Source organism: Nerophis ophidion, linkage group LG03, assembly GCF_033978795.1.
Source record: "Nerophis ophidion isolate RoL-2023_Sa linkage group LG03, RoL_Noph_v1.0, whole genome shotgun sequence".
Lineage (NCBI taxonomy): Eukaryota > Metazoa > Chordata > Actinopteri > Syngnathiformes > Syngnathidae > Nerophis > Nerophis ophidion.
The window spans coordinates 47,173,525-47,187,431 of NC_084613.1; the positions used below are offsets into that span (position 1 = coordinate 47,173,525).

Sequence of the window (13,907 nt, forward strand, 5' to 3'; positions counted from 1 at the left end):
AAAAATGATCTCTATAAATCCCAAAATGTTAATTTAAACCATGAAGGCTTAACACAAATATTAGTAAAACAACTGTGCCTTGTTCCAGATGAGCCGGTAGGAATTTTAAACAATTGTGACGTATTTTTTTAATTGTGATGTCAGCAGATATTTTTATACATGGTAATGGTTTCCTGGGAGACCTCTGCGCGAGTCTGCTGCTTTTATTTAACAAAGCAGCAATTGTAATCTAAACAAAAATATGTCCACGGTATGAACCGATGACCAAAAATGCTCTGTTATTGGTTATATTAACCGGCACACATCACTACACAATCTTTGAGCTTCATCTTTAAAAGTGCATGGATAAACTACTCTGAGGCAGACATAACACATAACCTGTATACGTATAGCTTTATGAACGGAGTGGTATTGAAAGAAAAAGCTAAAAAAACAAACCCTTGAGATGCTTAATTTCAAGCCTTGTTGGAAGGTGTTTTATACTTCGGAAGGTGTCTTATACTTCCTTTCACTGCAAGACAGTCTCGAGCTCGTATATATATGGTTGAATACTTGCTGATGCAATTTCTAACAAAATGTAGGGTATAGTTCTAGCTTTTAATGTAATTGCTGTGCATCGCTAAAACAGCTCATTTTCCATCGTGTGATTCTAAGGTACCCTCTTTGTAACAGTTAATTAGGCACCAACCAAGAGAAGAGTTTCTTTTATTTTAGAAGTTATGTTTTCTTTGTAAAGTTTGTCTTTAAACATTATCAACATACATCAGTAGTATTTGTGTTGCCTCACCATTCATTATAAAGCCCATTCATTTTCTCACTATGGCAGCCCTCACCCGACTTCACAAAGATGATTAGAAGCAACTGTTAGCTTTGTCTCGCATTGTTGAGTCTCACCCGGAGGTTCAGTTAGGTCACACCGGAATGTTTGAGTAGTTTTTCATGTGACCATTTTGCCACAGTGTTTGTACGGCCTCTTGTGGAGTTTTATTTGGAGCGTTGACAAACATCATATCCACTTTGAGTCATCACACAGCAGACAGGCGTTGATGACAAATGCTTACTGGGTTGTTTCTCATCTAATTCCATGAAATGAGATTGCATAGGATAAATACTAAGGAACAATGTTTTAGAAGTAAACAACAAAGTTTCAGTTTTAAGAAGTGGAAGTTGTTTATCTAAACATCAGTTTACCATACATTGGAGTAATTCATGGAAGGTATCACAGACAAAACAGTGTACCAACCTGTTTGTTGCCAATAAACTGTGTTTCTCAGGTGAAAGAACAACAAAAATTTAAATCCATACAGAAGAAAGAGGAAAACACACAAATGAGCCAAAATAAAATACAGCAAGGCCTCAGTTTGGGCTACTTGAACCAGTCAAAGCAATATCTGCAAACAGTTTTAGTCCTGTGACAACGAAAATACGCAGCATCCCAGATTTCAGACTCAAAATAGCTGCATCAACCACATTGACCGCTATGGTAAGGAGGCTTATGCAGAAATCCAGGCAAGGCTAAAGGCTTTGGCCAGAAGCTATATAGCATGACAGCAAACCTAAGAGACGAAACCCATCCATGGTCAGATGGGGGTCATGTGATCTCATTCCCAAATACTTCAAATATCACTAGCTCTTCAGCCTGATTGTAAATGAGAGCATGAAAACAAAATGTGTGGTTATAGGTTGATTGGGAGGGCTTCATATATGTTCTGTTTCACTCTCGAGTAAATGTTATGATAGTTTCAATTGTGTGAGTAATTATATCTGGGGTTCTGGCATCAGAGCAAGTAACGAGAGACCAAGAGGGGTTCATGCGGCAACGCCTGTTATTTATTAGATCAATGTGAAAGATACCATTTATCAGTCTCTTTTGCACCATGTATGCTTAAATTTTGTGAACAGGACAGAGTATGAAAAAGTTCATTGTTTTATAAACAATATCTTAATATCATAGGCATGTCGTAAGTTCAAATCAATCAATAGAATAAAAACAGAACTAAAAAAGCAGTTGAATCAATCAATCAATCAATCAATCAATGTTTACTTATATAGCCCTAAATCACTAGTGTCTCAAAGGGCTGCACAAACCTCTATGACATCCTCGGTAGGCCCACATAAGGGCAAGGAAAACTCACACCCAGTGGGACGTCGGTGACAATAATGACCCAGTGGGACGTCGGTGACAATGATGACTATGAGAACCTTGGAGAAGAGGAAAGCAATGGATGTCGAGCGGGTCTCACATGATACTGTGAAAGTTTGATCCATAATGGATCCAACACAGTCGCGAGAGTCCAGTCCAAAGCGGATCCAACACAGCAGCGAGAGTCCCGTTCACAGCGGAGCCAGCAGGAAAACATCCCAAGCGGAGGCGGATCAGCAGCGCAGAGATGTCCCCAGCCGATACACAGGCAAGCAGTACATGGCCACCGGATCGGACCAGACCCCCTCCACAAAGGAGAGTGGGACATAGAAGAAAAAGAAAAGAAACGGCAGATCAACTGGTCTAAAAAGGGAGTCTATTTAAAGGCTAGAGTATACAAATGAGTTTTAAGGTGAGACTTAAATGCTTCTACTGAGGTGGCATCTCGAACTGTTACCGGGAGGGCATTCCAGAGTACTGGAGCCCGAAATGAAAAAGCTCTATAGCCCGCAGACTTTTTTTGGGCTTTGGGAATCACTAATAAGCCGGAGTCCTTTGAACGCAGATTTCTTGCCGGGACATATGGTACAATACAATCGGCAAGATAGGATGGAGCTAGACCGTGTAGTATTTTATACGTAAGTAGTAAAACCTTAAAGTCACATCTTAAGTGCACAGGAAGCCAGTGCAGGCGTAATGTGATCAAACTTTTTTGTTCTTGTCAAAAGTCTAGCAGCCGCATTTTGTACCAACTGTAATCTTTTAATGCTAGACATGGGGAGACCCGAAAATAATATGTTACAGTAATCGAGGCGAGATGTAACAAACGCATGGATAATGATCTCAGCGTCTTTAGTGGACAGAATGGAGCGAATTTTAGCGATATTACGGAGAAGAAAGAAGGCCGTTTTAGTAACGCTTTTAATGTGTGCCTCAAAGGAGAGAGTTGGGTCGAAGATAATACCCAGATTCTTTACCGTGTCGCCTTGTTTAATTGTTTGGTTGTCAAATGTTAGAGTTCTATTATTAAATAGAGTTCGATGTATAGCAGGACCGATAATCAGCATTTCCGTTTTTTTGGCGTTGAGTTGCAAAAAGTTAGCGGACATCCGTTGTTTAATTTCATTAAGACACGCCTCCAGCTGACTACAATCCGGCGTGTTGGTCAGCTTTAGGGGCATGTAGAGTTGGGTGTCATCAGCATAACAGTGAAAGCTAACACCGTATTTGCGTATGATGTCACCTAGCGGCAGCATGTAGATGCTGAAGAGTGCAGGGCCAAGGACCGAACCCTGGGGAACTCCACACGTTACCTTAACGTAGTCCGAGGTCACATTGTTATGGGAGACACACTGCATCCTATCAGTAAGATAAGAGTTAAACCAAGACAGGGCTAAGTCTGACATACCAATTTGTGTTTTGATACGTTCTAATAAAATATTATGATCAACAGTATCGAAAGCAGCGCTAAGATCGAGGAGCAGCAACATAGACGCATCAGAATCCATCGTTAGCAATAGATCATCAGTCATTTTTGCGAGGGCTGTCTCCGTGGAGTGATTTGCCCTGAAACCGGATTGAAAGGTTTCACATAGATTGTTAGACGCTAAGTGTTCATTTAACTGCTCCGCAACAATTTTTTCGAGGATTTTTGAAATAAAGGGAAGGTGAGACACCGGTCGGTAGTTTACCATGAGGTCAGGATCGAGGTTAGGTCTTTTAAGAAGAGGATGAATAACCGCTTTTTTGAATGCTAGGGGAACAGTGCCCGAGGAAAGTGATAAGTTAATAATATTTAGCACTGATGGACCTAATAATACAAAGAGCTCCTTGATCAGTTTCCCAGGAATAGGGTCAAGTAAACATGTTGTTTGTTTTATTCCATTTACACGTTGTAACAATTCCTCTAATGTTATTTCCTCAAAACGAGAGAAACTATTTTGGAGGGCAGTATCCGCCGTATATACAATCGTGTCAGTGTTAATAGAACCCCGTTGTAGCTGGGACGCATTGTCTTTAATCTCCTTTCTAATGACTTCAATTTTCTTACTAAAGAATTGCATAAAGTCATCAGCTGAGTGGGTGGAGCTACTGGAAGGAGTCCCTTGTTGGGTTAGCGATGCTACCGTACTAAACAAAAATTTAGGATCGTTTTTATTACGGTGGATGAGATTTGAGTAATATTTAGCTTTAGTTAAGGTAAGCATGCGTTTATAAGTTATTAAACCATCACTCCATGCTTGATGGTGCACCTCAAGTTTAGTCGTGCGCCATTTGCGTTCCAGCTTTCTGCATAATCATTTCTGAGCTCTAGTTTCTTTTGTAAACCACGGGGTGCGCTTTTTGGAGCCTTTTTTAACTTTAGCGGTGCTATGTTATCAATGGTTTCGCGCAGGGCGTCGTTAAAGTTGTTAGTAAGGTTATCAATAGAGCCCACATATTTTGGGAATGGTGCCATTACCGATGGCAGTAGGTCAGCAAGAGTTGTCGTTGTGGCCGTATTAATGTTGCGGCTGCTATAGCAGTTATTATTATTATTAGTTTGACGAACATGCGTCTGAACCTCGAATTTTATAAGGTAATGATCGGACAATACTTTAGTATACGGGAGTATCGTAACTTTGGAAACGGTGATACTCCTGACAAGCACTAGGTCTATCGTATTACCGTTGCGATGCGTGGGTTCATTTATTATTTGTGTGAGACCACAGCTATCAATTATAGTCTGGAGCGCTACGCACGGTGGGTCCGATGGGGTATTCATATGGATATTAAAGTCCCCCATTATGATTATATTATCGGCGTGTGTCACTAAATCAGCAACGAACTCTGAGAATGCATTGATAAAGTCCAAATAGGGCCCTGGGGGGTGGTAGATAACAGCCAGGTGTAGAGGGAGCGGTGTGACAGACCTCATAGTAAGCACCTCAAACGATTTATATTTATTATTTATGTTAGGACTAAGGTTAAAGTTTTCGTTGTATTTTAGTGCGACCCCCCCACCCCTTTTAAGCGGACGGGCAATATGCGCATGTGTAAAGTTAGGAGGACATGCCTCATTTAGCGCAAAAAAGTCGTTTGGTTTAAGCCAGGTTTCGCTGAGACCGATGACGTTAAGATTGTTGTCTCTGATAATATCATTAACTAACAACGTTTTGGGAGACAATGATCTTATGTTTAAAAAACCTGTATTATAGGTAGTCGGCTGTTTTAGGGAATTTTTGATCAAATTATCCGTAGTAGCAATATTAATAATGTTGTGTTTATTATGCCCAGTGCATTTAGTATAATTACGACCATATCTAGGAATTGATACGACGGGAATTTTCCGATTGTTTGATTGTTGCTTTGATAAACTGCACGCATCATGGTTAGCCACCTCAGTAACGGGGATTTTCCGATTGTTTGTTTGTTGCTTTGATAAACTGCACGCATCATAGTTAGCCACCTCGGTAAAACACATGTCCAACTCTGAAACACTCAAAGCAGAAAAAACTTGTTCTAATTTAACTGACTCCTTACCCAGACGAGTAGTCTCGCATCTTTTATTTAAATCCGGCTGCAGGATGGAGGGAAGTGGTGTTCTGTGGGGATTAGCCTTCTGCTTTGTTTTTAGCCCCGCTCGGCATCCGCGTTTCCGATCACACCGCTGGCGTCTGCTCCGTAGACGGCCCCCGCTGCTACTATACTCCCCTGCTTCACAGGCCGCTGGATGTAGCCGCCGCAGCACTCCCGTGCTAGTCAGCACGTCCAGCAAACACGCGTCTATCAGTCCAAAACGGCCCGATATGTCCATATCCAGAAGTGTCTGGCGGTCGTACGTGATCACGGAGTGACCACGATGCGAGCCAGCCATGAAGTCTGCAGAACTGTCCGGCATTTCCGCCAAATGTTGAAAAGGTATTTAAAATAAAGTTGCAGTTTCTGCCAGAAACTTAACAAATGCGTTTACCCTGTCATTAAGGCAACGGTTAGGTTGTTATTTAAGTACAATTCCATTCATGTATCACTAAAACATTCCAAAGGCAAGAGACTTGAGAATTGTAAGTGTAACCAGTTATCTCTTGCTCTTATCTCTATTGTGCAACCCTTGCTGCCTGGACACGCATGTCTATGTGCAATACTGTGGATTACACAGAGAAGCTGTAGGCCTCCAGTCAGGCAGAAGGGGCTGTAGAGTGGTATGGCATAGGGGCTTTAGACAAGCCAACAGCAGTCAGGAAATCATGAAATCAGCAGAGCAGAGGGACAATGACATGGAGATTAGAGATAAGTTAACCCCTTTCTCTGCGTAGCTGGCCTCTATGCTCACTCACTGTGACTTCCTGCTTTTTACAAAGGCACACACACGCTATGGCACAATCTCAAAAACAATTTGTTGCACTACACAAATTCTACTACTCTCACCCTTTCCCTCTTAAACACACTATGCCCTGGGCAGCAGTTGTATAATTCTGGCTATCTCAGGATCAGTAACTTAATCAGCAGCTTCAAGGCTGCGCCCACTCTCTTCAACAGGTAAACAGAGCTGCCGTCAAGTATGCGACAGGACTTGCGTTGACACTCCTGACTAAACGACCAACTCGCATCGCAATTTGGATTATATCATCTGATGGCTGGGAATAAACATCCAATGGAATAAGCATATCGTGAAGCAACAAATACGCTTTTACCTGCAGACTTTGATGTGCTTGGACTCTGACCTAACCTGGTTCATCACTCATCCAAAGATTTTCAACTACATCTGTGTAAATCCACAGTGAAAGAGATGTTGGCACAGCTATGGACGAGTGAAGAAAAGATAAAAGCTCAAATGGACTGAAAATCAAAAGGTAAAGGACATTTTAAAAATCTCAATGCAAAAACTGTGTTGTGTCACTGAGGAAAACCCCATTTCATCAAGATTGGTTTGTGTCCAAAGATTGTGCACTGAGGTCTTGGAACAAGCCTTGTCATGTCAGAAAAGAGTTTGTCAGTGTATAGGTACAGTGAAGTTTCACATCAGACACTAGTATGCAAGCATAGAAGTCAAACATCCAGTATTTGCTCAACAACTTAGGTAAGAACTTTAAATCTTTTTGTGTTCTATTGTTAATTATAGATCTATAAGACACCTGTAAGAAAATAATCCACTTTTAATCATTTACTATTGAATGTTAGTTAATATTTAAGGGTTAGATTACTCGTCTCAAAGGTCGATTTTTATGCATTTATGGCAGTGTTTCAAAATCATTTGAAGTGTTTCTTGGCCAATTTTTTTAATAGGCTTTTTTAATTTAAAGCCTGGACAAAAACTCATGGCTAAAGCCTTGAATTTCCTCCTTGGCCAAACTGACATGTTGGGATCGGAATGCTGATGTGTCCGTGCACTCCAATCTCCTGCTGCTACTAAAGTGCCGATAAAACCTTTACGGGCCAACAAAACCTGTTTGCTGTAGTGGTTTACAAATTTACAAAGAGAGTGTTTCAAGTCACGAACACAGATCTAATGTGGGCAAAGCTGTTTAGGGGACAGTAAAACACAGACCTTGAGATGATTATCTCATCTACATGCCAGTGTTGTAAGTTGGTTTTTATTCAATAAATATTTCTTAACATTTAGTCTGTTGCTGTGTTAATGCAACTAAACGATTCATTTGAATATAAATCGACCAGCAGAGTTACAAAATGCATTCATAGTTTTAATTATTCATTAATGAAACCATATTTTAATTATATATTTATAGATTATTAATGAAACATCCAGATGACAAAATGTAACACTGAAAATAGCATGCAAAATGAGTTCCAAATTTTAGTTAACATTGCCGGAAAAAAACACTATATAAAATCAGGATCTCCACTAACATGCAAGATACTAATGTGTGTTGATACTCTAACTGGAAGTCTTCACTGGAAGATAAACTGCCTGTTTTTAAAGGAAAAACATTGATTCGAAAAGTAAATATATAAACATTTCAGCTTCAATGCATGCTTACAACACCCCACAGCTGCTAAATAATTAATTTCATTAAACCCAAATTAAGTGGAGCAGGTGCAATCTCTAAAAAAACCTCTGAGCCAACTGATACCGCCCAATCTTACATGATGACAAACAGTTATATAAAGCAGGCTGCTTATGATTCTGTAAACGGCAGAATATATCAAATGTACACATTATAATTAATGCTTTTGTTTTTTTGTTGCAGATGTCAATGATTTACCATTTAAGTGTGAAATACTGAACAAAGGAATACATACAAAAGGCTTCAAGGACATCTGAGATCAGCTTAATCAGATATATAAAAACATTCAAACCCTCATTAAAGACTGTCAAGATGCCACTTAAAGCATCCTTACACAGAAAACCAACCTCCAGCCGTTGGTCAAGCAGAATATCAAAGCGCAGAGAGGTGCTCTCGGTCAACATGATCAGTCTACCATTGGCTGATTTCCGTCATATTTCACATATTGGAAATGACGTCAACAGAGACAGTTTTGGAGACCTATCTTTTTTAAAAATGAGCCACAATCTTCTTTTACAAAGCTCCCTAAGTGAGCAAAACCTTTTCTTGGCCTGCTCTCCGCCACCAAAGCCCCCACGTCTGAATATGGAAGCAGAGGGATCCGAGAGCCTGGACTGGTCTGTGGGCCGCCAAGAAAATACAGGTCAGAAGAGGAAAAAATGCAGCTCTATGCCACTGCTGGACAGCGAGGGAGGAGAGGAAGGCGATGAAGGAAATTTAGAGATGGGAGAACGGTACCAAAAAGAAACGAACATTGGGACTAATCAGTCCTGCAGCGCTGGATGGGACAACCTAAGTAGGGACAGGGATGGAAATTCCACAGTAACCAGTGACAACCTGGAAGTGCAACAGAAAGAGGAAGACAATAGCTTTTCCTTTAGCCTCGACCTGGGTCCTTCCATCTTGGATGATGTTCTACAAGTGATGGACAAAATACTATAATAAATAAGTTTTGATGCAGTACAAGGACAAAATATTACACGGGACTGATCAAACTCCAGCCATGCATTTTAATCAGCATTATCTTTTCATTGAGTTATACATTTTATAAATCAGAGTTTGCAACTTAAAGGAAAAGCAAGTGAATGAACAAGAAATACTGATAAATTAGCAGACAATTGCACAACAACAACAAGGCGCACCATAGATGTGTTAATCTTATGGAATTTTGCTTCAAATTTTCCTACATGAGTTAGTGATTGAATGTTCAACTTTGAATAATACATTTTCACCTTTCCTTTTTTTCATTGCTATTGGTATACCCCCAAACCACATTGTACAATACTTGACGGCTGTTATGGCTTAAGTAGTGCAGTATTTAAGAAACGAAAAGCTGTGACTGGAATCCAAGGTCCTCGAGCTGGGATGGCTTGGCTCTTAGCGTGCTTGCCAATTTGTTGTGTGTAAAGGGCAATTTCTTCTCCGCACACATCTCAGAGGCCCCTCTTAAAAGGTACACCAAGGTGCCCTGTATCTCTCACTTCCAACAATGTAGTGAAAACAAACACTAAACTCTGTTTCCAATAAAATCCATCCATACCCAGTGGTGGCAGGATTTGCTACAAACCAAGACCTCAAAAGAGGAAAAATATCACTAGCTGTTTTCTTAGCTGCAAACATAGTCCAATGTAATAGTGAATGGCACACAAGAGGGAAAGTGGTAAATAGTAAAGTGATACTTCTATATGTGCAGGGGGTGTCGAGGGAAGACAACCAGAGACACTAGTTACAACTGCAGATGATGAGGATTTAAACACAACCTTTTGACCAAAAAAACCTCCATCAGGTGAAAAATATATGACTATATGTCATATTCTAAAGACACTTTTGCCCACATATAAAAGGGAAGAGCACATATACAAATGTGGACACAAATGGAATGAAGAAGAGACTATAAAGCCTCAGTCAGTTTCTTAGACGTTTTCAAGGAAGGCTGGGGGGTAAAGCCACAATGATCACATAGCAAAGTGCCACACAGATATGTACAAACCACCAAGTGTACCGCTGCTAGGAAATTGGCTTAGAACTCTATGCATGTCCAACTGAAACAGCAATGTTGTGGGAGAGTCTGCACTATATTGGTTTTGGATCATTCACTATTTTAAACTACATGTCATTGTTCCTGATTGCTATTATTCTAAATCAGAAAACACATGAAAAAAATGTACTGTTTTGCATTTTTGGAGAAGTAAACAAATGCATAATTCAAAATCCAAGGCTTATGGTTTTGTGGTGGAACTACCGTTGTCAACACTTACATCAGTGGTCTTTGGTGGCTATGACTTATCCAAGATTTTGAAAAGGAAGCCAAGTAAAGAGATAAGTCTTTAGCACTTTTCCCATTGCCTGTAAAAGTGGTCTTTTTTCAGCATTTCTCAATGCAGCTGTTCTGTACAAACGGCACTGACACCAGATTTGGGGACAAAGTCGACCTGACAATTTTATTTACTAGGATGTGAGATGCCATTTCTCTATGAAGGCCTGGTTTGCCACCAGACTTTAACGCCAATGCCCTGTTATGTTAAAAGCAGTCATCTATCCAACAAGAATGGCACTGAAATAAAAAATCATATCTTGTTATTTGAGTATTTGAATTCTTGATCTACTTTTACGCCACTGGAACTGCTATTTTATGAGATTGCTGTGTAAAAGAGCTGTTTGTTACATTAATGGAAATTCAACACGCTGACTAAAAGCCTGTCAAGCAGGGTATCAGTGTTGTACCAATAAGCTACTGCAGTAAGCACAACTTCTAGTACGCTTGCATTATTTTTCCAGGATGGGGAATGGCACAAACTACAGCTCAACAAGCCGTATGAGTGATGGGAGAAAAGAAGGTCAATATTTGCAGTCCAGTAATCACATCTGTTGCTGCTTCTCTCCATCCAAAACTCTAACTTTGCTGTCACACAGAACACCAAAAGCACTGTCATCTCCCTCCAGTGTAGCACTTTTGATTTATGATTTTTGTCAGGGACTAACGAAACACTAGAAATATTGTTTTGGCAAATGAAGGATGTGTCCTTCTACTCTGATCACATTTCTCAGAACAACTCGATGCTAATTAAATATATTTCCGTGTTTCACATACACATGGGCCTTTTGCGAAAGGGATATTGTTTGAGCTGTCTCTCAAGTCATGTCAGAATATTTTATCAGGCAAGGAAGTGTTAGAACCAAACCAATTTAAAACAGATATTTCTTTGTGCGATAGTCACAAAAACAGGCTGTAATACAATCATTTTGACATCTTGACCATACTAAAATCACACCAAATAATTTAAAGTTTAATGAAAAAATGCAAACATTTCATTATTAACTCTAATCTGAACCAGTTATTCCTTTTTCTGAACCAGAATTTTGGTTTATTAAGGGCCGTAATATATTGACAGTCTGCAATATGTAGAATGTACTCCAAAACAAAGTGAAGCTGAATTCAGAACTAATCCCTAATTTTATGCAAGAAAGGTTTGGGGTATAATTGTGTTTTTTTGGAAAATGTGGTAATTAAAAAAAACATAAAATTGAGTGCATTCTAATAATACTTTTGTTGTTGTTGTTTTATTTAATCTCCTGCTTTATCAAACAAAAACAGAATAATAGCATGAGATGTTAAAAAGCAACTGCACTTTTTTGGGAATTTTGCCTATTCACAATCATTATGAGAGACATTAAAATAGATGTTATTTTTTTGCATTCTTAATATTAAATATATGTGATTAAAATTTTGCTTTGTTGGCCCTGCGATGAGGGGGGACTTGTCCAGGGTGTACGCCGCCTTCCGCCCAATTGTAGCTGAGATAGGCGCCAGCGCCCCCCGCGACCACAAAGGGAATAAGTGGTAGAAAATGGACGGATGGATGGATGGAATGAGATTCTGCCTTTAAAGCCCCTAAAGAAAAACATCCAAAACCTCCATTGAGGTTTTATATACATGATGTAAGTATATCTACAGTATAATGTAGTAACGGGCACATTTCTTATAATAAATAATAATAAATAGTATTTGGCTCAAGTTTGCTTTTATTTTTCTTTCTTCATCACTGATTACTAATCCCTGCAGAATTTATGATAACCAAGAAACATAATAAAACATCACTTACCGTGCAAGGTCTGCTTTCATTAGGATGCCTAGTGCTACGATGTTCATATATTCCCATTTAGGTAAAGAATATCTCATAATCCTCACAAAGAAATAGGATAGAGGGGCGGGGAGAACCAAGCATCTTTTCGTGTCCTTCTAAACATTTTCAGGACCTGAATGGCTGTCAAGTGTTCCAACTTGTCTAAATACCTACCCACACTTATTTTGTCCTTGTGAGACGCATGATTTATGATCTACGATAAACTTACAGGGAGCAATGAAGAAAGGAAGCAGCAGATAACTCGATGATGTACACATAGGGACACACAGTCGTGATCACGGCGCCACCGCTATAACTAGTTTGTCTGCATTAGCACTTATAATAACAATATCACTAATACTTGGTTAATATACAAGACACAAAATGTAAATGGAGTAATGTTGGCGCTTTTTGAATGGCTATTTGTTGGATTTTATGGGCAAAATAGTGGGGCTCCCATTGGCTCTGCTGTAAGCGGTCTTTTACTTAAATGTATTTAATATTCAGAATCCATTAAAAAAAATCCAGCCGTCGTCATGTCTTTCATAGAAGTTTGTGAACGATAGACAAAATTCCAAAAAAAGTACAAAATACTGTAGCTTTTTTTCCATGAATGCCGTTAAAATAAACTACACCACTTGGCCTGACCCACACTGGATTCTAAAACATCTAAAAAGGGACTGATTTTCACTGTGCACTTTATTTGTATTACTGCAAGGTCAGCTTCCCTTATGCACTTGATACCTTACATAAGATGCACTTCCTTCAGACTTTAAGGGATAATTTGGGTGCAAGTGTAATTTTCAAGTACCAGCACTTTGACGAGCTGGAAAAACAATCCCAGAGGGGCAGAAATGTTGCATCTGGTTTGTGTCATGACAAGTCGGCAATGCCTCTCTAGTTGTAGAAGGAAGAATCAAGCATAGACGTGCAAATGTAATTGTTTTATGATGGACTCACTTATTTAGATCATGAGACAATACATCTTTAACCAGAATATATATCAGACACTGGTGTATAAACATTACTTTTATGCAGGGACAAGGTACACAGTTTAATTTGTGTGATGTTGCATTGTAGTGTATTTTGTATGTAAGTAAGATATCAGTTTCATGTAGGATTTTATGAAATGTTGAGACTAAAGATATAAAATACTATTATTTTAACAATGACTTAAAAGCTACAAAGCAAAAACCTTCTTACTAATTTAAAATCATGACAGTTGGAAGATTTCCACATCGCTTTTACAAACCCTGATTCCATATGAGTTGGAAAATTGTGTTCGATGTAAATATAAACCCATATTCAGTTGAATATGCTACAAAGACAAAATATTTGATAAACATTATTTTTTGTGCAAATAGTCATTAACTTTAGAATTTGCTGCCAGCAACACATGACAAAGAAGTTGGGAAAGGTGGCAATAAATACTGATAACATTGAGGAATGCTCATCAAACACTTATTTGGAGCATCCCGCAGGTGTGCAGGCTAATTGGGAACAGGTGGGTGCCATGATTGGGTATAAAAACAGCTTCCCAAAAAAAGCTCAGTCTTTCACAAGAAAGGATGGGGCGAGGTACGCCCCTGTGTCCACAACTGCGTGACCAAATAGTCAAACAGTTTAAGAACAACG

General features: G+C 39.3%; 2 protein-coding genes across 9 annotated transcripts in view; one reads left to right on the forward strand and one right to left on the reverse strand.

Annotated features, from left to right (window-relative positions):
• The window catches only part of dnajc17 (DnaJ (Hsp40) homolog, subfamily C, member 17), a 94,317-nt gene that overhangs the window by 38,171 nt on the left and 42,239 nt on the right, over positions 1–13,907 (reverse strand). The window lies entirely within an intron of this gene.
• LOC133549702 (cdc42 effector protein 3) lies at positions 6,296–10,728 on the forward strand. Of its 2 annotated transcripts, none has more exons than XM_061895404.1 (2): positions 6,296–6,975; positions 8,332–10,728. In XM_061895404.1, exon 2 carries the CDS (start codon positions 8,461–8,463, stop codon positions 9,088–9,090), a length of 630 nt encoding a protein of 209 aa, XP_061751388.1. In that variant the 5' UTR covers positions 6,296–6,975; positions 8,332–8,460; the 3' UTR covers positions 9,091–10,728. The 2 variants fall into 2 exon arrangements, with proteins under 2 accessions (XP_061751388.1, XP_061751387.1); XM_061895403.1 differs by lacking the exon at positions 6,296–6,975 and adding an exon at positions 7,054–7,202.

Bases quoted from the DNA above. Each gene is read 5' to 3' on its own strand.
- LOC133549702 (XM_061895404.1), top strand. From the start codon at position 8,461: ATGCCACTTAAAGCATCCTTACACAGAAAACCAACCTCCAGCCGTTGG.